Source organism: Haliotis rubra, unplaced genomic scaffold, assembly GCF_003918875.1.
Source record: "Haliotis rubra isolate DU_JTF1 unplaced genomic scaffold, ASM391887v1 Scf1573, whole genome shotgun sequence".
NCBI classification, from domain to species: Eukaryota; Metazoa; Mollusca; class Gastropoda; order Lepetellida; family Haliotidae; genus Haliotis; species Haliotis rubra.
This window is the reverse complement of record NW_025765529.1, coordinates 30953-57023: the sequence shown is the minus strand read 5'-3', so window position 1 is coordinate 57023 and position 26071 is coordinate 30953. Positions and strand designations below refer to the sequence as shown.

Sequence of the window (26071 nt, the reverse complement as noted above, 5' to 3'; positions counted from 1 at the left end):
TTGCTAAAAGTGGCGCAAAACCATACTCACTCACTCACTTAATTTCCCTAAAAGTTTATGACGATCAAATTAAACATAACGGCAACGATGACGATAATAACAACAGCAGCGACAACACCAGTAGTGAGTGAGTGAGTGAGTGAGTTTAGTTTTTAGCAATATTCAAGCAATATCACTTCGGGGGACACCAGATATGGGCGTGACACGTTGTACACTTGTGGGGAATCGAACCCAGGACTTCGGCTTGTTGAGCGAACACTTTAACCATCAGGCTACCCCACCGCCACAAAACAATAATGGCAAAGACGACGATGACAGTGAATTTATCTAAAACAAGAGCTTCTTTTCAGGTTCTGCAGTATCGGAATCACCGCTTAAATCCCGAACCCGACCGGGGACTGACGATTGGAAAGGAAGCGACGGTTACGTCAACTCACATCTCCACCGTTGACGACCCGTCCCACATATTGAAACAAGTAGGCGATAAACAAGATTCTTTGTTCCTGTTGCGATGAGTATGCATGTTGTAGTGTAGATATTACCCCATCACACGGATATTACCCCACCACACGGATGTTATAGTGTAGATATTACCCCATCACACGGATATTACCCCATCAAACGGATGTTGTAGTGTAGATATTACCCCATCACACGGATGTCGTAGGTTAAACTACCTTACCTCGATATGTCGTAAAAGCAGCGTATCATTATGCACCCGGTAGTTGCTATATTCCTTGGCCTTATTGCGGCACACCGCTTGACCCGAAATACGGATAACTCGAAGACACCATCTTTGTAATGGCCTTGACTCTCCACTGGACCCCCTTGATAGGTTACCCATTCAAAGAGTTGCACACGAAAAATAGAACTTCACAAACCGGTAACCCCGATATCCAAGACCTACCTGCTGGAAAAGTCCGATTCTACTTAAGTAACTGTTCTTCACGTAAAGTTCAGTTAAACATGTGTATTCAGAATTAAATGATGCATCTTTCATTATATATTCGGGAACAAATTTTGACCTCAAGCTAATGATTCAGAATTTGCATGTGCATATTAATGCACGGTACACGGAATATTTGCGTATTTCAATCTCAGCAAGCCGTGCTGTGATTATCATGTCACTTTATAATAATCACAGCACGGCTTGCTGAAATTACATGTCGAAACTCTTTGGGTATGCTGTGAAAATAAACGACACACAAGCTACCAGAAACTTTAATGTTGATCGAAACACAAAATCACCATCTGTCTGAAGATGGTATCTGAAGCAAGGCAACACGTGTAACCTGCCACGGGCCAGCAGTGCACCTGTTTCGTCACGTCTACATGAACACCGTATTCAAATGGTGCATCTACGGACTAGACTTCAAACTCCCTCATTGTCACTTTGGACATTTCTTAGATGAATCCAATTGTTGCTAGTGTAACCGCATTGCTTATCAGCGCTACTGGCAAACAAGGATAAGTTGAGCACCGACCTGACAATTGACCCGTATTAGCATGTATGAGTGCCGCCCACCGGCGCTTGCCATTGTTAGCGAAGGGGCCAGAGGTTGTCCGCGATCAAGTGTAGTGCGACTTGCTACACCGACGAGATTGTCTTATGAGCAAGGCGTGTGCAGCTACGCGTGGAATCAATTTCATCGTCATGAAATGCACGTGCACTAGCCTAAATCTGCTCTACCTTTCACAAACCAAATGGGTTTGCTCATTGCCATGCACCGCCTACTTCTCGTAAACGCGTTCTCTGCGCCGGTCCAACTTGTCCTTGTTTGCCAGTACTTATCAGGAACACAGGTCATACATGTTTATGACAAAATGAATTTGGACAGTGTACGCTAGGGAAAGACATTGTTCAAGGTTCTGTTCTACCCTTTGTGCATATGCAGGGGACCCGTGAAGATCCGGGGCAGAATTGATCTTCAGCAACCCATGCTTGTCGTAAGAGGCGACTGACCATCGGGATCGGGTGGTCAGGCTCACTGACTTGGTTGACACATGTCATCGATTCCCAATTGCGCAGATCGATGCTCATGCTGTTGATCACTGGATTGTCTGGTCCAGACCCGATTATTTACAGACCGCCACAATATAGCTGGAATATTGCTGAGTGTGGCGTAAAACTGAACTCACTCACTCACTCGCATATGCAGGGACGTCACTCTGCATCATTATAATGTCCGCCATCATGCATCACGTGTTGTTAAAGCCTTTTTGAGGCCGCATAATATTGCTGGACCGCCATGGCCGGTTGTTTCTAGAGGAAGGACGCCTACGGCAGGACCATGATCAGCTGAGAATCTTTGGTTGGCATTTGGAAAATAAATCATCTGGTGTCTTCCATGCCTCTTCGGTATCGACAGAAATTGTGGTCACACCCAAAATGGATATTCTTAAATTAGTTTTTACCACAGTATTTTATATAGAGCGCGTGTATTTCATACCTGGTATTGTCAAATGATTCCAAATGAAAAACAACAACAATGAACGGACGAATGACCAAACAGTATAATGTAACATAAGCATATACTTACTTTGTCTTCAAGGAAATCTGACAGAAAGCATGAAAGTCATAATTATCAATTCAACTTTCCTTCAAAAATAGGGGCGGCGGGGTAGCCCAGTGGTTAAAGCGTTGGCTCGTCACGCCGAAGACCCGGGTTCGAATCCCCACATGGGTACATTGTGTGAAGCCCATTTCTGGTGTCCCCCGCCGTGATGTTGCTGGAATATTGCTTAAAGCGGCGTAAAACCAAACTCAGTCAGTCAGTCCTTCAAAAATAAACGTGCGTTGTACATGCCTTGTGAAGCCATCGATCTTTACTGCGCTGCTTTACATGTTCCAGAAAGACAACGAAATAGCTAAACTACACGAGCAGCTGGAGAAGATGAAGCTCCTTGCCAAACAGGCGTGTACCCCTGCAGGAGACAAGATGGCCCTACCCAATACGGACGACGGCGTGACGTTACCACCAAAGGCCTAACACCACCAACCATTTCAACCTCCGTCCACAAACTCGTTGTGTGATATCTGTGAAATCAACATCAGCACCATCGTTTGTTTCAGGAACTGTCCAATTTCAGTCACCCACCCCGTTTCCACAAAGAATGTTATGGCAAAGCCGACGTCATTTTTAGCTGTAGAGCCTAAAAATATGTCTGACTCTGCCTTCCGACGAGCTGTCAGAATCAGACAGCAGAACACCCGTCTGACTCTGACGTTTGGACATATGTGTCTTACCTTGACTGTGACTGTCAGATATGTATCTGAAAAGACTTTGTCACATCTGACGGACTTCACTTTTCGAGCCGAATACATGTGTGCCTGTGTTATTCTCGCTGTATACTATAGACAACGGATGGCCCTGGACAAGGTGTAAAGAGTTCCACCCCTTTGCTTGCAGAAACCTCAACGTGTTTTGTTCGAAGTCCAGAGTTGCCTGAAACCGGTCAAATGCTATCATCACGTTTTGACTCATTTACCTGTCATGTCACGACATATCTGAAATACTGTCGGGCGCGAAATATTGTTTTTATGGCCCGGTTCTTATCGATCAGACGTGGATTGCTCAACACATCTGAGCATGGGTGAGTCATCAACACCACAGCTTCCTCTGACGTTTGCCTGTCTTTACTGTGAGTGAGTGAGTCAGGTTTAACGCCGCTTTGAACAGTACAGCAGTTATATCACGGCGTGCTCGATGTGAGAGTAATGTCTGAAGTCTCTGACCTATCGCTGACGTTTGAAATCCACAAGCAAGGATGCGGTGCTGAAAACCCAAGAAACGTATTCGGGGAGAACCAGGGTTCAAACCCACATTCATAGGTTTCTGGTGTACTCAAGGGAGGTAACTGTGTACAGCGAATATGGACGCCTAAGACAACCAGCCGTCTGTGGCGCCGAGTGGCGCAAGATAATTACGGCGTTGTGAGTGTTGAATAAAGTATATTAACGTCCCCCATACTGTGGCACGTGAGAGGTGCTTCAGTGAGCGTTACAACGACGAATGAGCATCATCATCCAAATCATCATCATCCTAATGTTCCTCATCAATTACAAGCAGCAGCAACAATGACAACAGCTGTCACCATTGTGCCCAACGTTAGCACTCCGCGCTGCATTTCTATATCATATTCATCGATCGACCTACTAGAGCAAAAATCAAATATAAATACATAGCAAGAATACAGATTTACAATGGAACAGCCGGAAACTGACTTGAAGGATCGAACGCACTGCATCATTTCTTTGGTGCATATCTGAACCTAAAAAAAACAACAAACAAAAAACTGGTATGAAGACATTGTCAACCGTTGCTGGGCTGAAAGAAATTCTGGGTACAATTGACTTTGGCGTGCAAAAACACTGCGAAACACCCATATCCATGCAAAAGTTAGCACTGTGATACGGTGGAGATTAGGGTACGTTTGTCTTCGTGGATCCGAGGTAATTCAACATTATTGTAGCGTGTCACATACTTGTAAACATTCCTATGTGTTCATTTCCGTGAAACATTGCACTCAAAGCACTAGCACTTTTATAAATGTGTACTTTTAGCATATGAAGGACCGGAACCTCTACAGACGGTCGGCAGCAAAAGTACTCACAGCAGACTGACCACAGGATGAACATTTCACTCCTGTTGTAGACCACGAGGCACGATGGTCCTCGAGGTCAGTTGTCAGAGATGTTTCACTGGGTTGTTAGGCAGAATGGTGTATTCAGCTATTGCCACGGAGCAGAGCTCCAGAAAACCCTTTGGCCATGTGGGTATGATACCCATACTTTTTAACCTAAGTGGGTATTTCCAATTTCAAGTGGGTATCTATACTTTTGGATCCCCACCATACTTTTAAGATCCTGGTATTCATTTCAAATAACAAGTGTAAGAGGTGTGCCTGACACACACTACAACATGACCTCATAAGACCTTTTTATGCAAAATTAACATTGGATATTATATTTTCCACGTAGCAACTGTACTTTTTTTCAAAACCTTGTTCCCATCGTGTTGTTTCATTCCACGCCGCGAATAGCTAATGTTACAAGTTCATTTAAGATATCACCGGCAATTGATTCTGATTGTGAAACACAGCATAATAATAATTCATCTATCAGTCCTGTAATGGAATTGTTTTCTGTTTGTAGCGTGAAAAGACCTAGATATTTTACTTTGAGCGCGTGGAAGCTTTCGATCATGCTTGCTTTGTTTACAGGACATGTACGCAGGAAACAGCTATTTGATTGGTCGCTATTTATAGATTGGCCAACCAGTGAAGGGTTAACAAACCATGACTGGTATTATTAATTGCGTTTAGAATTATTCAAGAATATTTTAATCGCGAATATTTGGAGATGGAAAAGTTTGTTTTAATTGGCTTTAATTGAAACAATACCAACATAATTTTGATGTAGTGGGTAAAAACGCATTCATAAGCCGTAGACCCGAGGGCATTCCTCGAGGGAAAACAGCCTTACTTCTTCGTAATGCCCGAGGGTCATGCTTTATCCTATACTTATTTTGACATAGCGTAAACGTAAATGTTAAGTGTTTTTTCATACGCTGGCATTTATTTTTCTTGCCTATTTCAACTTTTCTATGGCGCATTATACGCAGCTTATCTATAGCTCTGCCTCAGAGAACACTACATGAAGACGAGAGTCAGCTGTCTGCACCATCCTCCCAGAGTCGAGAGTCACCTGCTAGTTGTCATCGGAATATCGCCTGTAAATATACGTCCCATACACCCTTGACTGTCGTGAGAGCCGATTGCGTGATTACGTATCACGGTACAACCAGCGTTGGTTGGAGCATCGTCTTGAAGCTATCAGACACGTGTTTGCTGTCCAAGCCTCGTCATTGAAACTGTTGATGACTGACTGAAAATAGCATTCACTCACTCCCTGTCCGGTCCAAAACACATGTCACCAACTGTCGAAGCGGCGTTCACGTCCATCTGACGTATCTCTTTTTGATCACGTGGTTTGCAGTAAGAGGACGCCGTGCTGCACGTGCAATCCATGGAGGAGGTGATATTATCTGCGTGTACTGTCGTGAAATGAACACTTGACTGCACTTCAACAGGATGTAGTTGTAACAACTGCAGTGGCAAATACACTGGACATATCCAACTGGATTATGTTTATACAATGGCGACCCGGAAAAAAGTTTGAGTTATCCGGGGTTCAAGAGTTTATTATCAAAGAGTCGGAGACAACAGGAATGCAACACATCTTGTTCAACAAATCTGAGTAAAAATGATGAAATTCTTAGATACATACCGAAGATAATGCATAGAGACGGTTCGAGAGAACTGAGAATTCGACGCTACAAGGTTCGACTGTATAAACAGTACCTTTCGTGCTCATATGAAATTGTTATATTTTTGTGTGTGCTGTGATCGTGATTGTTTTACACCCGTTATGTCTGACTGAATAAACTGTAAACACTACCCGAATACTTCATCAACATGCTTTTTTCTCTTTAGATTTCCCAATAGGAGTCTTGGTAAGAACAGGTTCGAAGTGTCACGTCCTTGTCATCAAACCAGCAAACCAGGATGTGGCAATAGTGTGTAAGTGAATTGGTTTTAACGCCTCTTTTAACACTATTCCAGTTACTAGTATTTACCGGTGTTACCCGTGAAGATCCGGGTTAGAATATTGATCTTCAGCAACCCATGCTTGTCGTTAGAGGCGACTAACGGGATCGGGTGTCAAGCTCGCTGACTTGGTTGACACATGTCATCGGTTCCAAATTGCGCAGGTCGATGCTCATTCTGTTGATCACTGGACTGTCTGGTCCAGACTCGATTATTTACAGACCGCCGCCATATGGCTGGAATATTGCGGCGTAAAACTAAAGTCACTCACTCACTATTTACCGTTGTGTCAGCTAACGGAGGAAAACTGGAAGTGATACAGGCCTCCGACGTTTAACTTTTTGTTTAAACCCACGATCACGAACATGGAATGGTGTTAGAATAGGACAGACTAACTTGATGGTTGGCATAGGGCATGGTTGATTGTGTGTCACGTTGAGCCGCCTTCGCGGATCCTTCCTGATGCTGTCAGCTACCAGACTATCTCACTGAGTTGGGTTTTATGCCGCTTTTAGCAATATTCCAGCAATATCGCGGCAGGGGACTCACTGTACCCATGTGGAGAATCGAACCCGGGTCTGCGGCGGAACGAACGAACGCTTTAACCACTAGGCTACCCCATCGCCCCCGTCAGTTACTAGATGTAGATCTAGACTCCACTATGTACGGTCAGTCAGCCTATAGTTTAAATATTAATGTCTCCCTCACTCACTCAGATTTTATGACAGTAAAAGAAAACATGCATGCTACACGTAGAGGGATCAATACTAACGTGTCGACATAAGTCATATGTTGATATCCATGCCGGTATCTGTACCTCCCATGTGTGGTATAATGGGTACAGTGAAATATCCGTTGTCCACATACTAACTTTAAGTTGCCTATTCCACACGATGCTAGGAGAGCGGAAGGTCGCGGGTTCGATCCCCGACCGCGTCATACCAAAAGACGTTAAAATATGGTACTTGTTGGTCTCTGCCTGGCGATCGGCATTAATGGGTACAACAAGGACTGGTCGGCTCGGAGTCAGTGTAATGTGTCTGAGTGGGGGTATTCATGCTTCACTGCGGCATGGTATCTCAGTGGGCTAGCACTATAAAGCCAGCTTAAGTCTGGGCTAGTACAAGCAGCCGCACATACACACGCATGCACGTCGTCATATGAGCGAAATATTCCCAAGCACGACGTAAAACCCAGTTTCCCTCACCTCACCTCACACGATGCTAACCACAGCCAGTGTGTGAAATAGTTTCCAAATGTTACTAGCCAGTTGAGCTAACTATGTCTGAACGTTACCAGCCCACAATACATATAATTCACTAGTCCGAAATTTGAATGTAGACACGGGTTTCATCATTAAGCTGCTAATATGATGAACATTTTTATCAGGCCATAATCTTGCATGATATAAACGTGTATTAACTAAACAAGTCGGAGAGAGTGATATATTTACAAAATGACCGAATGAAATTTACTAGCCAGTGGCTATTTCGCACACTGCTTGTACGTGACTCAAGTATGTTGACACTGTTGGTGTCGGTGTGTGGCGACGCCCATGTCGTCTGTTTACGCGTGTGTGGTCAAGAGGTCCGTCAAGTAGGTGGACATCGATATGATTAAATGCTGTTTGAAGGCCACGTCAATTATCCAAACAATCTAGGGACAGTCGATAACATAAATATACACAGACCTGCATCAGAGTGCTGACGATTGTCATAAGACTAAATCCATTCGAGTTGTTACAATTGCCATGAAAGCAGCTCCTCTACTCCATAAGAATAGCGCTCTGTAACTGCGGATGCGTCAGGTGAATGATCTCTTCACCGAATCAGCGTGAATAGAATTAATATTTGTGTTTGTTTTCACTTAGAAAAATACAAATATGCGATTTGTTTGTTTGTTGTTGATTAATATAACATTCAGCAATTGTCCATCTATATGACGGTGGTCTGTAGGTGAGTCTGAGCCAGACAATCAAGTGATTGACATCATCACAATCGACCTACCCAACTGGGATACGATGTGATACATCCGATCCCGTTTGTCGCCTATTACAAGCATGGGTTCCATGTGTGTTGATCAATGAGTGAGTGAGTTTAGGTTTACTCCGATTTTAGCAACATTCCAGCAATATCACGGCGGGGACACGAGAAATGGTCTTCACGCGAATTGATCAATGACTTCCATTGAAAGTTGGACGCCGTAATAAATTTCCTTCGCGCAAAATGAACAAATACTAAATGAAACAGCAAACCCATTTCATTTCTTTCTAAAACCATTTACTTTATTATTGTCCTGACAACGAAGTGTTAACCATGCATATCTACATGTACGTGTTCGGTTCTTCTGTTTTGCTATATACAAATATATATTAGAGACTGGCATATTATTTTATTACGTTAAGAATACACAATCTCTGAAGGTCGAACAAAGAAATACAATATTTACAATGATGAAACAGCTACCACTATTGAGCACTTTCAAACTAGTACAGCATTTGAGACCTGGCATCGGCGTATCTCTCTGGGCAAGGGACATACAGGTTTGCGGCCTCTGTACGGTAGACATGAGTGAGTTAGTTTGGTTTTACGCTGCTTTTAGCAATATTCCAGCAATAGCACGGCGGGGGCCACCAGAAATGGGCTTCACACATTGTACCCATGAGGGAATCTAACCCGTGTCTTCGGCGTGACGAGCGACCGCTTTAACCACTAGACTACCCCACCGTCCAGGTGGATATGAACGCCATGCAGAGCCATGTATATCATGACAAAGTTCAAGTCCACAGGTGTAAATTTAGTTTTCATGTCTGATGTGTTTATAAAGTGACTAACTGGTATATTAGGGTCCAATGTCCTCAGTACTAAGCTATCCGTGTGAATGTTTACGGGAAGGAAGAATATATGGGTCCTAAGACATTGGAAGCCATGTGCAGGTTAAACAGGTGCAGGCTACTGGTCGTGAAGGTGGACTAAACTCGACCAGATGCGACTTTGATGACTGCGGTTCAACGTAACCAAGAGGGTACGGATCGTTGCTCTGGTTTTCCTGTCTAAACTCCATTACTCACAGAACGCCGTGAAGATATTGCGGACTTCGGCTCAGAGCGGCATCCCCTCGTTTGCTCACACAGAGGGCGAGTATGTACACTTCGATGTGAATCAAGAGGAGGCTGGTTCCCTGTCGAGAATTTCAACGTTGCCATATTTCTTGGTAACAAAGAAATCGTCCAGTTCTCAGCATTGGCCTCTTCCAGTATTCATTGACCTCTGGTACTGGTCAAGCGTCTTCTCCTTTGGCCACCACCGCACCAAGAGCTCTATCCAGCTTCTCCTTCAGCTGCTCTATCTCTTTATCTTTCTGAAACCAGTCAGTGAAATAATACAAACCTCTTTACAGCCGACAGTACAGTGAGTATGTTGAGCTTATCGGGAGTATTTCTTTTACCAGTGACGATATACTGGTATTTGGTATTTGGTCTCTTCATTGACATACAATACAGAAATAAGAATGTTCAGAATTATATGCAGCCCTGTTCAATGTCAATTCAGTTACAGAAAATAAGTATTGATCGGTTAACTTGAAATCTTTACTCGATACCTACCCTTTACTGTTAAATGAGTTGAGTAACAGTACACAAGCATTCATCTGGTTGTCATGTTTTAATTGATAATACGACTTTACTGTTGAATAAGTTGAGTAACAAACCATTAGCACTGACTTGGTTGTAGTGTTTAATTTGTAATAGTCTTTACTGTTGAATAAGTTGAGTAACAAACCATTAGCACTGACTTGGTTGTAGTGTTTAACTTGTAATAGTCTTTACTGTAGATTTAATTCAGTAAGAGTACATTAGCATTGATTTGGTTGTCGACTTTGCTTGCTGTTTTCAACTTGCTTCTAAAAGGCCGAGTAACAAAACAATGACATTGAACTCGTGGACTTGATTTATGTACTTACACCTTACTTTTAATTGAGAGTAACGTATTTATAAATACGTTGAGTATCAGTATAAACATTGATTAGGTTGTCATCTTACCTTGGTCAAATGAGTTCAGTAACAATAAATTACTATGGACTTACTTTGGAATATAACTTATACTTACAACTAACTAGTTAAATGAGCTTAGCAACAGTAAATTAACATTCCCTTCTGTTGGTAAAATTTTATACTTCATAGATAAGATTAATATTTTCAAGATGATCAGAGAATGTTATCTTTGGACCAGTGAAGGTAACATATGTCAGTCAGTGGGTGGACAGTTAGTGGACACCGAGTGGACAATGCCAAACACGAGACCTCGAATGTAGGATATTTGTACATCGTAGTGCTATGTAAAGGACATGCCGTTTGGACTGGTCAGCTCTACTGACCTCTGGAGAGCAGTGTATTCATATAGATACTTGTACTGAGGAAACTTCAGATGGCGAATAGTTACATGATCCCAAGAAACTTCAACTTTTGACCTGATCATTTCTTACAGATTGATGAGACAGCTTAATGGTACAACGTTCGCTCACATTCATGAATGTTTGGGTTCAATTTCTACACTGTATGAAACGTGTAAAACGCATTTGCAGACTCACGCCGTGACATTGAGAGGCTGGAGCATCCAGTCAAACCGAACACTGTGAGATATCGTGAAGAGTAAGAACTCTGGCTGATTTTACACAACATAGCTAGAGATTAAACATTACGAAAAACGACATGTGATCACTCGCACACCTTGGATACGACCGTACTAGTTAGTTCATTACCACTTAAGTACACAGTAAGTTTGGTTCAATGCAAGTATAATCTCAGTTAACCCACGTCTTGTCAGGTTAACCTTGGAATACGTTTGGAAAATTAAGGAATCGTAGACAATTAACACTTTGGACAAATTCGCCAGCACATCTATAGTTGGGACGGATAAAGGATCATATTCTCGCTATGAAGCCAAACTCAGCCGATCTGGGACAATACCTTTTATACCGCCGCTACCTGTGCCTATTCATCACTCTTCCCAACGTCAATATGGAACACATGTAATGACAAAACTTACATGTTCATTCAAACTGCCAAGTGTTTGCAGAGAGGTGTACATGTATGTCGCTACTTACCTCCTTTAGTTGGAGCTCCAGAATGTTTATTTTAGCGGCGTGCACGTTGCTTTGCATGGTGTTCGTTGCACCGGCAGTGGCGGCGGCGGCAGTCGTAGTTTCGACGACGTCAACTCTATTTGTCCTGACCGCAATGATCTGGAACAAGAAAGCGCCATAGTGAATCGCATGTATAGTTGAGTGCACGGTGACTAGGTCTACATACTTTCCCCTGTGGGAAATCGAACCCACATGGATGAGAGTGAGTGAGTTTAGTTTTACGCCGCACTCAGCAATTTTCCAGCTATATGGGGGCTGTCTGTAAATAATCGGGTCTGGACCAGACAATCCAGTGATCAATAGCATGAGCATCGATCTGCGCAATTGGGAACCGATGACATGTGTCAACCAAGTCAACGAGAATGATCCCGATCACGTTAGTCGGCTCTTACGACAAGCATGGGTTACTGAAGATCAACATTCTAACCCGGACCTTCACGAGTAACATGGATGAGAAGAATAGACTAAAATTTATAGATCGTCGTAATCAAAGGACTCAAGAGTACTCATGAGAGACAAACTGTACTGCCTTGAACAAAATGACGAAATACGTACAGGCTAGGACTCAGTGATGAGATACATTGTACCTACCTTTGACAAAAAGCTGAGATATTATTGCCAACCTTTCGACATAAAGATGAGATATAGTGTACCAACCTTGGTCACACTGAGCACAAAGATAAGATATAAATGCATCTATCTTTGGTAGAAAAATGAAACATAAATGTACCTACCTTTGGCAGAAAGATGAGATAGAGACTTATCTCGGGCACAAATGCTATAATATCTCGACATTTGGCACAAGGATGAGACATAATGGGTTTACTTTGAGCATACAGATGATGTGTACCAAACTTGGACACAAACATGAGATATGGTATACCTACCTTGGGTTCAACGATGAGAAATGGTTTACCTACCTTGGGTACAACGATGGACAGGGTATACCTTCCTTGGGTACGATGAGAAATGGTTTACCTACCTTGGGCTCAACGATAAGACAGGGTATACCACCGATAAAATGACACCATGGGCTCACACGATAAGACTATACCACCTTGGGTACAACGATGAGAAATGGTTTACCTACCTTGGGTACAACGATAAGACATGGTATACCTTACCTTGGGTACAACGATGAGATATGGTTTACTTACCTTGGGTACAACGATGAGATATGGTTTACTTACCTTGGGTACAACGATGAGATATGGTTTACTTACCTTGGGTACAACAATGAGACACATGGTCACGGTTGTAGCGATGATTACGATGATCGAGGTCAAGGCATAGTTGAGGTCAAGCTGCGACCCCAGGGTCATGGAGACGGTGGCCCCGAGGAAGCTCAGCACTATGACGTTGTAGATACAGAGACCAATCATCTTAGAGTCGTTCAAACCATCAATTTTCACCTGTACAAGAAGTCAAGAAGATTCTTCTCATCGTGTTCATTATTCATTGTGAACATATATGGTGAAAATGCAGAAATAATTTTGTCTGAATAATGTTGAAACTTGTACGCAACATGCCATACCGTCTATGTCGTGAAACTGATTTTCTTTCATCGTACCCGTACCTTGGGCTTTTCTCAATAGACTGATTTCACCAATTCATGCGCATCAGGTGATTGTTGGTACCTACACCCATTGGGCTTTTCTCAATAGACTGATGCTCCGAGGTATATAGATGAAACGCATGGAGATAATAACGAATGCCATCTTCGTTATTTCGAGGAACACACGGTTCGCGTTTGATATAAACATCAGGTGATTGTTGGTACTGACTTGCTTCTGATAGTCTTCTTTTACTTGAACGTAGAAATTACCGTACTCAAGGCTTAAGGAGTGATGCACAAACGTGTAAAGGACAGAATGTATTGATGTCAAATTGTTTATCATGATGGAAAGAATTTATGGATGTCAAATTGTTTATTATGATGGAAAGAATTTATGGTTTATTATGATGTCAAATTGTTTATTATGATGAGCAGAATTTATGGATGTCAAATTGGACAACATCGTCTTTATTATGAGGATCAGAATTTGCGGATGTCAAATTCTTTATTACAAGGAAGGGAATATTATGGATGTCAAATTCCTTGTTATGTGGAAGAGAATGTTGTGGATGTCGGCTTCTTAACTTTCTTTTATTTCCACTGTAGTAAGTCCATGTTTGTATATTTACACATGTATAACGGCATTTTAATATATATTAACGGCATTTATCAAGTACACAATCTCTAAATATGTTGATCTTTGTGATCGTTAACAGAGGTATTTCCAGGTTCGTATGTTTAATTCGGTTCCAAGAAATGTTAAAGAGTGTATTTACGGAAAGGTCACAAGTACCTTTCCATTACGCACCAGTAAAGTACGCAGTAATGTAATAATGAGTTTAATAAAGCACTTCCTCGTCCATTACCATAAACATACCGGGATGTTCGCCAGCAATTACACATAATGACCAATGGTAATGACTGCATGCACAAACAGATGGACTGTATATATTGATCTGTATTGGTCAACCGATATCAACAGAGAACGTCTTCGAATATTTCTCATAAACAGAATTAGTCTGCGTTATACTTACAACAAGTTCATTAGCGATCTCAAGGTTAACCTATGTGATGAAGTTGGGGTCTTCGTCATGGTTATGTTGACACTGTATTGTGCTATTAGTTGTGCTCATCACTGAACCTATTATATATCATTGTCTTGTCAATTACAGTTACATTACCTGTATTAGTCAAATACAGTCTAATCATCGTTAATAAAATAATTACCTGTATCTTAGTAAACAAGCATTAATATACTGATGCCTTAATATTTTTCCCGTTATGAGATTTACTGTAGGCTAATTGTTGAACGTGGAATAATCGTTATGCATGCACTGAACACATTGAAGGTAGGATTGTTAACAGATTGAACCAAATGAGTAAAGTACAATTGTTTTACAGAAACCATATCTATCCTTATTTTGTTTTGTTTTAGTACCATTCCGGTTCCTGTAGCTTCACGATATGTTAAACGGCTAAAACCTCCATCACTTCGGGCTATCATCCACCATTAAAATGTTACGTTGAAATACTTTTAAAGGGGCGTTTAAGTCCAATTTCACTAATTCTCATGTTATGGGTTTCCGGACACTTAGGAACATCAATCGTTGTCTCGATCTTTGTTCAAAGAAAGCTAAATATGTTAAAGATTTGTCAAAATTTATTAAATGTGTCAATAGAAGTTTAGATATAAATACATGTAATTAAATGTTTATATCATTCTCTAATTGCATCCTTGTATATAGAAATATATGTGTATATTGTATTGTACATTATCCTGCCTCAATTATATCTATCCAATCCCATCTTGGTGCATATATGTATATAAGTTTTTTTCCACTTCACTCATGTACCACCGTTGGTGGAAGTTGAAAAAATACAAAAACCTTCGAAACCTTCGAACAATTGTAAAACGTGTTACTAACTTATAAACAGTTGTCATAAAGTCAAGCCATCATTCAAGAATCTACCGCCTCAACAACCCTCGTTACAGCCCGAGTGGTCACTGCTGTCCGAAAACGTATGATCCAACGATATTCCTAGAATAATTATCAAAAGACCACATAAACAGGTATTATTCCTTCAAGTATTTCTTTTCATGAAATTTGAAAATAGAATCCTCTATCAAGGAACGTTTAGGGTTGAAAACATCAACTTGCTCATTTGGATGTTGATACAGTACGTAATTTTAACCGATTCCCTCCTACCGTCTCTCACTTTCAAATTTACTACTCGCACTACAGTTCCTCATTTAGAAAGTTTAAGCGAAGTCGAATGGGTATGACCATTAAATATAAATGTTATGTACCAGAGGTTATGGAATTTTTTTTGTATATATAGTAGAACTAAAATGTGACTGATATATTTCGGCTGCTAATTAATCCAGGTCCCATCACTGGTCACTAGCATACAAAGAATATCTGGGTAACGATCACCCACATCGCCTTCGTTTCATCCGATAATATATTAGGAGCTCATCATATACTGACAATGACACATGCAGATGTCCATAAAGGATCGATTCTATTGGCCCATAAGAGCAGATGTCCATAACGGATCGATTCTATTGGCCCATACGAGTAGATGACCATAACGGATCGATTCTATTGGTCCATAAGAGTAGATGTCCATAACGGATCGATTCTATTGGCCCATACGAGTAGATGTCCATAACGGATCGATTCTATTGACCCATAACAGCAGATGTCCATAAAGGATCGATTCTATTGACCCATAAGAGAAGATGTCCATAAAGGATCGATTCTGTTGGCCCATACGAGTAGATGTCCATAAAGGATCGATTCTATTGGCCCATACGAGTAGATGTCCATAACGGATCGATTCTATTGACCCATAAGAGTAGATGTCCATAACGGATCGATTCTATTGGCCAATACGAGTATATGTCCATAATGGATCGATTCTATTGGCCCATACGAGTAGATGTCCATAACGGATCGATTCTATTGACCCATAAGAGTAGATGTCCATATAGGATCGATTCTATTGGCCCATAAGAGTAGATGTCCATAAAGGATCGATTCTGTAGTCTCCAGTAAATGAGTGTAAAGCCCCTTCATTTGAATTGTGGCACTCGTAATTTTTAAAGATAACGAAACACACACGGGTCAGTACTAACATATGGCACAAAGATAAGAAATATAACCCCCCAGATATGCCAGGAATGAACTCTGGTATTCCCTTGTACTGATACGTGTATATCACGCATTTTTTGAAGAGGGACGTCTCGATTCAGGTTATATTTCATTGGTCTATTCGATTTTTCATTTGCACAGCGTTTGTGCATACATGGGAAGGTTTAGGGTCTCTGCTGCTTGAGTGTATTCCTTGTTCACTTAAGGAGATGGAGTAGCCTAGTGGTTAAAGCGTTCGCTCGTCACGCTGAAGACCCGGGTTCGATTCCCCACATGGGTACAGTGTGTGAAGCCCATTTCTGGGGTCCCCCGCCATGATATAGCTGGAATATTGCTAAAAGCGGCATAAAACTAAACTCACTCACTTACGACTGACAACGAGTGAGTGAGTGAGAAGGCTTTTCATCAGCTTTAAGCAATGTTCTAAGATGTTGAGGAAACCCAGTACATAAAACCCACATGTCATGATATGGGGCGTGATCACCAAACCCCTTCAGAAAGATCCAACCCTAACGAACACGATTAGGAAAATTTGAGCTTTGATTATAGCTTTCAAATCCGCGATTCATAACCCGATATTGACCCTATCCAAATATAACCTCCTAAGCTAAGAGGGCATTTAAAAGAATCTACTCAATAACAATTAGCGCGATGCTGCCAGAACTACATAGCGTTTATCGACTTCAACCCGATATTGTACACACAGCAATATTGGCACAAGCAGGAAGGAGAGTTCATTAATCGTTACTAATTATGAAGATTACTTCCCCTACTAATTATGAAGATTACTTCCCCTACTAATTATGCACTGATCAGTGGAAAACCTTTGTCTTCTAATCATATCCAAAAATGGGACAGAGACGTTGATGTTGTGAACATTTATCACACCAAGGCGATGATTAGGCAGATAGATCTTCCAGTTGTTTATGAATACATAAAGGTGCATAATTTGTAAGGAACAATTTGGACCACTTCCGCCTTATACAAACCTGCCAATCAATGACAGGTGTTAATTTCACGCCTCCTTATTGCCCAGTATATATCGATAGATAGGTAGTAGGGCTGGGACTGGTAACCCGGATACCCGGGACTGGTGGGTAATGAGTTGGATCAGGGTACCCGTCTCAGTTATGATCATGTGACCAATAGATTAAACAATACTATATGTTATTCTTTCATGATTAAAAGGCTGTATTGTCTTTGAAGATTTACACAAAATTACAGTCACTTCTTTTGAAAATAATACATGGTTAAGATATTGAAAAACTCGACATTTTAGCCTCCGAGCTGAAGAAAATATTGCCATTTCTTACAAATTTGATGTCAGGAATTAACATTACGGGTATCCGGGTAGGGTAGGGTAACAGAAAATCTGGACCCGTCCCGGCACTAATAGGTTGTGAGTGAGATGTTACGCTTTTAGGAGTTTCCCAAAGGTACCAGTGTTGTTGACACGAGAAACGGGCTTCACACTTTGTATCCATGTTGGAAAACGAACTTGGGCCTGAGCCTGGCGAGTGTACGTTGTAACAGCTAGGCTACAGCACCGGTCCATATAGACCGATAAAAGAGTTAGCTAGATCATTGTGAGTACAACAAAGATTACGTCGCACTGGAATCTTGGTCAGAAGGTGATATGTGGAGCCGGTCTTCAGGAGATGTACATCTCAGTAACCCTACTTCTAGAAGTGCCCTTTTACCCCGAGATGATAAATCTAATATGCATTTATTGAATTTACAAGAAGATGAAAAAGATATGCCTAGATATCTGTATGAATCAACTGTTAAGACACGTTCACCTTTATAAAACCATTTCTTATTTCTCGCTAAGGGTTCACCTCTTCTAAAAACAATAATTTGAGTTTTCTCTAGATTAACTGTCAACATTAGTATTCTGATCAAAGTATTTCTGTACAAATGCGAAAACCATATCGTTAGTGTATAGTACAGGTTCATTATATCAGTGGGTAAGACCAACTCTGAGGAATTTTGTCGTAGGTTTGGTCTACAAAATAAAAAATGTTGTTCCACAAACGATAATTGTTTTCATTAGCGCTATCACGATTTGTGACAAGGGAGTAGCGACAGCTTAGGTAACAGCCAGGTAACCGAGAAGCACGTGCGATGTTGATTTCATCTGTAGGGGATGGTATCAAAAGACATCACACTGTGATTCTGAATCGGACATGGACTCAGTTAAGCTGGTTTTATAACGCGGCATGGTGAGGTAGCACAATAAAACCTAAAGCCTAAGCCGCTAGTACAATCAGACACATATACACACGCATGCACGTCGTCATATAAGCGAAATATTCTCAAGTACAACGTTAAACCTCATTTCAACTCGCCTCGAATAGTCCGCACTTTCATTAAGAAAGAAGCAGACGATACGAACGAACGAACGGTGTTACTTCCCTTTACCTAATGCATTCGGATAAATATCGGTTCATTTCAGAAACGGAAATATACGAGTTAGCAAGATACTTAACACGTGTTACGACTGATTTCGATGAGGACTCCGTTAGCCGCCTACATGGCAAACACGCCCGCTTCTTAAGCAATCAGAAGTTTGTGTTTGTAATGTAACTTTGTAAGGCAAGGTAAAATAGTTATTTCCATTTCATGTAAAAGGGTTGGTCACTGTGATACATTTTACTCTACATCAGGCGCAGTCATGTCTTATCAAAATGTCGGCGTCCAATTGAATCTCTCTCCTACATTGTGATCATATTTTCAATCAATGCGACCACTGAGTAAACATAAGTTGACCAAACGGGTTTATATTCGCAGAGAAACTCCGTTTTGTCGCTGTAATTACTCTATCAATACTTTTTGTATTTGCTAAGACTGTACAGTTATTAATTGATATCACGGAGCAACCCCGTATCAGTTAGATCAATGACAGACTGTGTATTCACCTTCCGGGTTTCCCAGGCGAGGAAAGTCCCCAGCAGCAGTAGGATCCCCTGTATTCCGAACAGAGTACCAACAAAGTAGATCTGATTGGTCGACGTACACGTCTGCACGTGACTCCGTATTTCGATGTCTCTGTCTTCGTACACCTGGGGATACGTGAATTTGAGATTGTTATATTTTGCTAACTGTGTGAGAATATAGGTAACGCAGTAGAAAAAATCTAAAATATGTGACAATGGTAAGTTTGACTTAGTCTGATCAACAGGCAGATGCTCCCTTACTGGCCCAGTCGCCGTTGGGTCGCCTCCCTTGGGATTGCCGGATCCAAAGATCTAGGGATCAAATACCAAACTTGTCCCAAAGTTGGTCAGCACCGTAACCAAGCACGTTAGCCTCACTAATTTAAATAGTCAAAGTTTGAGACCAGCGTTTGTTTTGACTTCCCATCACATTAAATGACACAATTATACAACTGAAATACATGTACTACAACCGACTATTTCATGATTTGTAACCATGCCCATCCGTGTCATTCCGGAAAAGCCGAACGGCGGTGTCAGATGCCGGAGAGAGGCGAGAATCGACGGACGAGGCTTTGTTTTCGTATTTTCCCAATAGCATCGGCCTTTATTAATTGAAACGTTTTCCGTACATTTATGAAATATTACTAGAAATTACTCTTGCACATTTAAGCATTGATTCCTAAGTGCTTATCAGCGTCTTTGGAGTATTTAGGAGTAACACATTCTCCAAAGCAATCGCCGAATTAAACATTAATACCTGAGACACTCTGTTTTCCCATTACCACATAAATGAATATTCATAACATATTAGTCTACTCTTGTTAGAGTCGCAAGATCACTTCTGTCGCATTATCCACCAAAGACGATCACATCACCGGCAATGGTGTTATAAACTCATGGGCCAAAGAAAGTATAGGACTGGAAAGATTATTTTTTTCACTGTCATTGACATGGTTATGAGAATTAGGCATGCTTGCAATGTTGGCCCCACTACTGGGAAGGTAAATACACCGCCAAAACGCAACACGTTCGAACGGTGAGAGTGATGACGTCACAAATGTAGAAAGCATGTTCCATGCTCCTAGCACGTAATGCACGTGCAAAGTTTCGGTATAAATGCGATGCATCGGTCCCGTCATATTACAGCTGCTGAAAACACATGAAAAATATCCCTCGAACTGACGCCAGAACACACAGAGAGGGCCATAGGGATGTCCGATATGGGGGCGACGAACGTCAGAATTGCAAGAAGATTTGGTTGTACGCCACTGCCGATAGCAAGACGCCTGATACACCTCCGAAATCGATTTGTTACGGAAACGTCAACGGCCGAAACAGCGTTGGAACGTCGCATCAGTCGAAGGACTGTCCTCAGACGTTTGAGAGCAGGTGGAATACGTTGCTATCGACCAGTCCGTGGAATGAGACTAACTCAACAACATCGACTTGACAGACTGCAATGGGCAAGACGGGTATACCGCTGGCAAGTGCGTGATTGGCGTGGGGGTCCTCTTCACCGATGAAAGTCGGTTTTGTCTGCACAAAAATGACGGCCGACAGAGAGTTTACAGGCGACGGCGTGAACGTTTTGCAGCAGCATGCATTCAAGTCCATGCCTATGGTGGAGATGGTGTGATGGTATGGGGTGGGGTGGCATTATTGGCGACCAAACGACACCCTTGGTCGTTATTCAGGGGAATCTCAATGCTAATGAGTACCGAAATCAAGTCTTGCAGCCTGTCGTCTTACCTTTCTTGAACAATCAACCAAATGGTGTATTGTTTCAGCAAGACAATGCAACTCCCATACAGCAATAGCGACAAGAAACTTTCTTAATCAGAATAACGTTAACGTGCTACCCTGGCCTTCTCGATCACCAGATATGAATACGATCGAGCATTTGTGGGATCATTTGGGAAGACAAATTCGTGGTCGTCATCACCCTCCACAGTCAAGACAAGAGTTGGAAGTGGCACTGAGGGACGAATGGCAGCGACTGCCAAATGAAGTCATCCGACGCTTGACGTCATCGATGCGACAACGTGCACGAGCGTGCATTGAGGCTGCTGGCGGACACACACGCTACTGACGTTGTGATCGTTCTGGAACAAACTTTTCTGTCTTTTTTGTGCGCAATTCGTCAAAGGAATACCATTGTAACTTTGATATTTACCCCCTGACTGTTTGAATGTCAATGTCACCTTTCAGTTCTTTCAACCAGGTAATGATTTGTACACACAGCAAAGTGCAAATGAATTTGCTACAAATTACATCTATTACATAATCCAAATCTTGTGTTGTTTCTGTTTTACTGATCTTCAAAATGACCTATACTTTCTTTTGCCCATGAGTTTATTACACGGAGTATTTGATTACAAAGCAACATCATTATCATAACTAACGCAACCATTAGTGGTAATTTCCAGTCATTTAGTATTCAACAAGAACGTTTACTTACAACTGGGTCAAGGTCGTTGTTAATGACCTCGAGTGGGTCAATGAAGGTCCAACTGAGTAGAACCACTGTGTTGATTGCCACCAGGACTCCGACCATCATAAACAGTTGACTGTCTTTCAGGACCTGGGACGGATAATAAACATCGATTAATAGATATTTGTGATGGAAGAATATTTACTGTCTCTTTTAACTTAGTACTTTCCAATCCAAAACGAAATGGGTCATTACTGAAAATATAATCGCTCCAGCTAAGCTATATGTTATCTTCAAACAACCGGGATGATAAAATATACATGTTAAAAGAAAGATAAGTGTTGACGACAAACAGTCCATGCAAGAACGTTTCTGGTTTGTAAAAGATAACGTCAAAACATCTTCGATGGTTTGCACGTGCCAAACACGTGCGTAGGGAGATCGAAATCAAGCTCAAACGTCGAATTCTACAGCTGCATACTTACAACACAAGCTGAGGTGTAATCGTCCGTGGTCCCCTGCCATATTTTCAGATGAGGCACGTTTCATATAGTAGTAAACTAGAAAAATCGTCCCAATTGTGGGCCCAAATAGACACTGAAGGGTATTGTTTGGATTTATTACTTGTTTGTGGTATTATTGCCAATATGTCAGCCATGTTGTGTTTTCTGTGTGGTCTTCCAAAAGTGTGTAATTGCTCAAAATTGGTCAACTACAAGTCAGTTGCTTGAGATATGCTTTTGGAACTGTGACAAAAAGTCGGATTGTAAGCGACCGCCTCCGTGTGCACGTGGTGTAGTGGTTAGAGCGTCCGCCCGGAGAGCGGAAGGTCGCGAGTTCAATCCCCGACCGCATCATACCAAAAGACGTTAAAATCTAGTTCATGTTGGTCCCTGCCTGGCGCTCGGCATTAATGGGTACAACAAGGACTGGTCGGCTCGGAGTCAGTATAATGTGTCTGAGTGGGGTATTCATGCTTCACTGCAGCATGGTATCTCAGTGAGCTAGCACTATAAAACCAGCTTAAGTCTGTGCTGGTACAAGCAGCCGCACATACACACACACGCATGCACGTCGTCATATGAGCGAAATATTCCCAAGCACGACGTTGAACCCAATTTCACCTCACCTCACCCGGATTGTAAGAATAAATTCTAATGGATATGGCTCCTTCAAAGAAAACCCATGGAAACTAATGGTTCATTTAAAATCGTTATTGGTGTTACGTTGGTGTCTGTACACCGTGACAGGTGATCACCTTCTTCTGTTTCGTGGCGTTCGTGAAGATAACGTGCACCCTCCAGGTCTTCGCGAACAAAGCACCGAACGCCATGGAGAAGCCCAGCGTCAGGAGGTACACCTTGGACTGGGAAACACAAGGAGAATGCATAGCATCAGTGAATGAACGAATATTGTTTAATGCCGCGGTCAGCAATACGCAAGTACTCTGAAGGCATCAGGAAGTGATGAACATGAGACAAAGACTTTTTTTGACGGCAATTACTTTTCGTTTGTTAGGCGAGACGTTTCGGAGCTAATTCCGACTTGTTTTTCAGAAGAATGATACAGACTGGTTCTGACAATATATATCCATAAAATCCTTCTCTCGTGTTCATCTAACATTCACTCACTCACTCACCTACTCTCTCTCTCTCTCTCTCTCTCTCTCACACACACACACACACACACACACGCACTCTCAGAACAATGTTATTCCACGATAGCATATTAACAACAACCAGTAACAGTTTATATGTCAAAGTAAAGAGGTTACTGAGATGCCGTGTAATTGATAGCAATACTTAAGTTACCACGTGTGTAATGGAATCAGGACGAGGTAAATCAGTGGTTGATATCAGGAGCAACGTTCAGAACAGTACCATCACACGCCATTAACAAGACCTAGTTTAATCTAGAATCCTGAGGGGGTGGAGACAACAGTGGAGTTTGTTAGTGGCAAATCATTGACTATAGGATGGATATCGTTATGTGCCAGCGAGGAACAGAGACTGACTAACCGACCCCATCAAGACAAGCATGGTGTACAATGGATCTGTTCTGACCCGAAATCTTCGCAGTGTCTCTTAACAGTAATGCAATATAGTGAGATAAAGCCATTCCTGAAAGTGATGATTACTATTAGATTAAGCTCATTCCTAAGGAGACAGCCATACCTCAGCGCTGCCAGTGTCCAATGTTTTCAGGACCAAATGCTCGCCTCATATGATCTCAAACGAGTGGCGTAAGGGTCCAGGTGCCGCATTTCGCAATACAGAGTTGCGTCCCTTGTGTAGGCCAGAACCCTATTGCTGTGGGTTCGAATCCCTATTCAAGAATTACCAAACTGGTACGCGTATGAGACCTACATCTCAATCCATTTGCAGTTTTGTAGATCGGTGTCTCATTGCGCAAAGGTATCGTAGCGACAAGGTGATCTTAACCCCTTCATTTAACATAGACACACAACAGTCGTAGCGCTAAGATCGTTTGGACACCATCTCTAATAGTGGCAGGCATGAAGTCAATTTTGTCAGATATTTCACACCTGCTGTCAATGGCTATATATACTTACGACACAAGCATAGGTTTAGCGATTTGGAAAGTGATGGTGTGGTGCCAGGAGATTCAGTGAAGAAAGTAATGTCTACTTACAAGACACAGGGCTGGCACAAGCTCATTATTTGTCTGCTCTAAGAACACTGTGATGTAGAGGAGTACACAACCGAAAAGGATGACGTTGTTCAGGCGAGGCGACGACATCTTCACAATGCTGGTAGAACATAGAAGAAAGTATACATCAAGCGTGAGAATAGGCTTGAGAATAAATACTTAAAAGTTTCTAATTATCATGAGATGTGAGAGACATGCAGTAGCAAAACTTCACCCCAGCGTATATATGAGCTCAGCTTGAAGGGTTAAGTATTTTCATCATGGATTGAAAAGTTACAGTTCAACCAAGTGTGTATTTACATTCAAATGTTCCAGTTTACCCAACTGCAGATGAAAACTCGGCAAACTGCATCCCCAAAGCCTCCGTTAAACCAACTACAGTTTGTGTGAAAGTGTCAGTTTAAGCAAGTCTATATCGTAAGCCTCACTCTAAAGATCGAATGTCTCCTTTTAACCATGTGTAGATTACAGGTCCAGCTCGAGACGGTACACTGGAGATCGCATATGTCTCAGTGTAACCAATTGTGAATTTTGAGCTTCAGCGTCTCACTGTAACTGACTGTAAATACAATGTCTCAGTTTAATAAGTTATGGATTTGGAGCTCGAAAGTCTCAGTGCAGGACACGGTTCTGGATGCACAGAGAATAGTCTCACCGTATCTTTCTATAATGAATGTTGAAGGCAAGGAAGAATATGCTGAGGGCGATGCCGAGCGCCGAGATGCAGCATATGGACAGATACAAAGAGAAGGACAGGCGGGTAGTCGTCAGATAGATCGTCAAGGAATCCTTCGGTATCTTTCCACCTAGAACAGTAGACATTACGGAACATATCTTTCAAAACAGTGTGAGTTTTATAATTGGACAACAGAGCTTTATGGTTTAAAGTATGACTGCAAAATGGAGTTGGGAGAAAACACACTCACTTTCAATAATACAAGAAATGATTAATTGGTAGATAAGGGATAAGCAGGTGGCCACATATATAACCAGAAATTATTGAGAATTTAAAGATTGTAATTTTATATATTTTTTTCACTCATTACTCACGTATTAATGTGAATATTAGCAGAACATAACTCAAGATTCAAAGACAGGTGAACAGTTAGTATTTTGTCAAGTCACCATGGGCAGCAATGCAGGCTTCAATGCGGCGGGGCATACTACTGATCAAAGAAGTTAGAAAGTCGTGGTCCATGCTGTCCCAATATCGAACCACCTCTTCTTTCATTTCAGCAATATTTGTCAGATTTTTTTTTTTGACACTTTCCTTCATAAGTCCCCAAACATTTTCTATTGGATTTAGGTCAGGGCTATAGCTTGGCCAATCTAATAATGTCATATTTTGGGTCCGAAACCAGGCCTGTGAATGCTTTGAACGATGTTTTGGGTCGTCCTGCTGGAAAATCCAAACATTTCCATAGAACACGTGAGCAGATGGAAGTAAATGTTCCTCGAGAATATCTGTGTACCGCTCACTGTTCATATTCCTTTCAAATACACAGAGGGGCGTTGCCCCTAACACAGATATGCCACCCCACACGTTAAATTTCGGACAGTATTTTGGGCG

General features: G+C 41.8%; 2 protein-coding genes across 2 annotated transcripts in view; one reads left to right on the top strand and one right to left on the bottom strand.

Moving 5' to 3' along the window:
* The window catches only part of LOC124271113 (gamma-aminobutyric acid type B receptor subunit 2-like), a 34210-nt gene extending 29545 nt beyond the window's left edge, over positions 1-4665 (top strand). Inside the window, exons 10-11 of the mRNA XM_046706181.1 lie at positions 351-476; positions 2853-4665. Of these exons, the coding sequence (XP_046562137.1) occupies positions 351-476; positions 2853-2990 (264 nt within the window). The 3' untranslated portion in view covers positions 2991-4665. The remainder of the gene's footprint in view (positions 1-350; positions 477-2852) is intronic.
* A 4316-nt stretch (positions 4666-8981) lies between these two features.
* Positions 8982-25351, bottom strand: LOC124271112 (gamma-aminobutyric acid type B receptor subunit 2-like). The gene is made up of 8 exons (XM_046706180.1): positions 25157-25351; positions 24484-24601; positions 23090-23197; positions 21859-21981; positions 19380-19523; positions 12975-13163; positions 11713-11850; positions 8982-9969 (listed from the first exon to the last, which is right to left on the bottom strand). The coding sequence occupies exons 1-8, from the start codon at positions 25321-25323 to the stop codon at positions 9889-9891; spliced, it is 1068 nt and encodes a 355-aa protein (XP_046562136.1). The 5' UTR covers positions 25324-25351; the 3' UTR covers positions 8982-9888.
* Between the last annotated feature and the right edge of the window lie 720 nt (positions 25352-26071).

Excerpts from the sequence above, each read along its gene's own strand:
- LOC124271112 (XM_046706180.1), bottom strand. The coding sequence starts at position 25,323 with ATGTCTACTGTTCTAGGTGGAAAGATACCGAAGGATTCCTTGACGATC. Across the intron at positions 13,164-19,379 it reads TCGCCTGGGAAACCCGGAAG|GTGAAAATTGATGGTTTGAA; the intron begins GTGAATACACAG and ends CTTCTTGTACAG. Across the intron at positions 11,851-12,974 it reads GTCTCATTGTTGTACCCAAG|ATCATTGCGGTCAGGACAAA; the intron begins GTAAGTAAACCA and ends TTCTTGTTCCAG.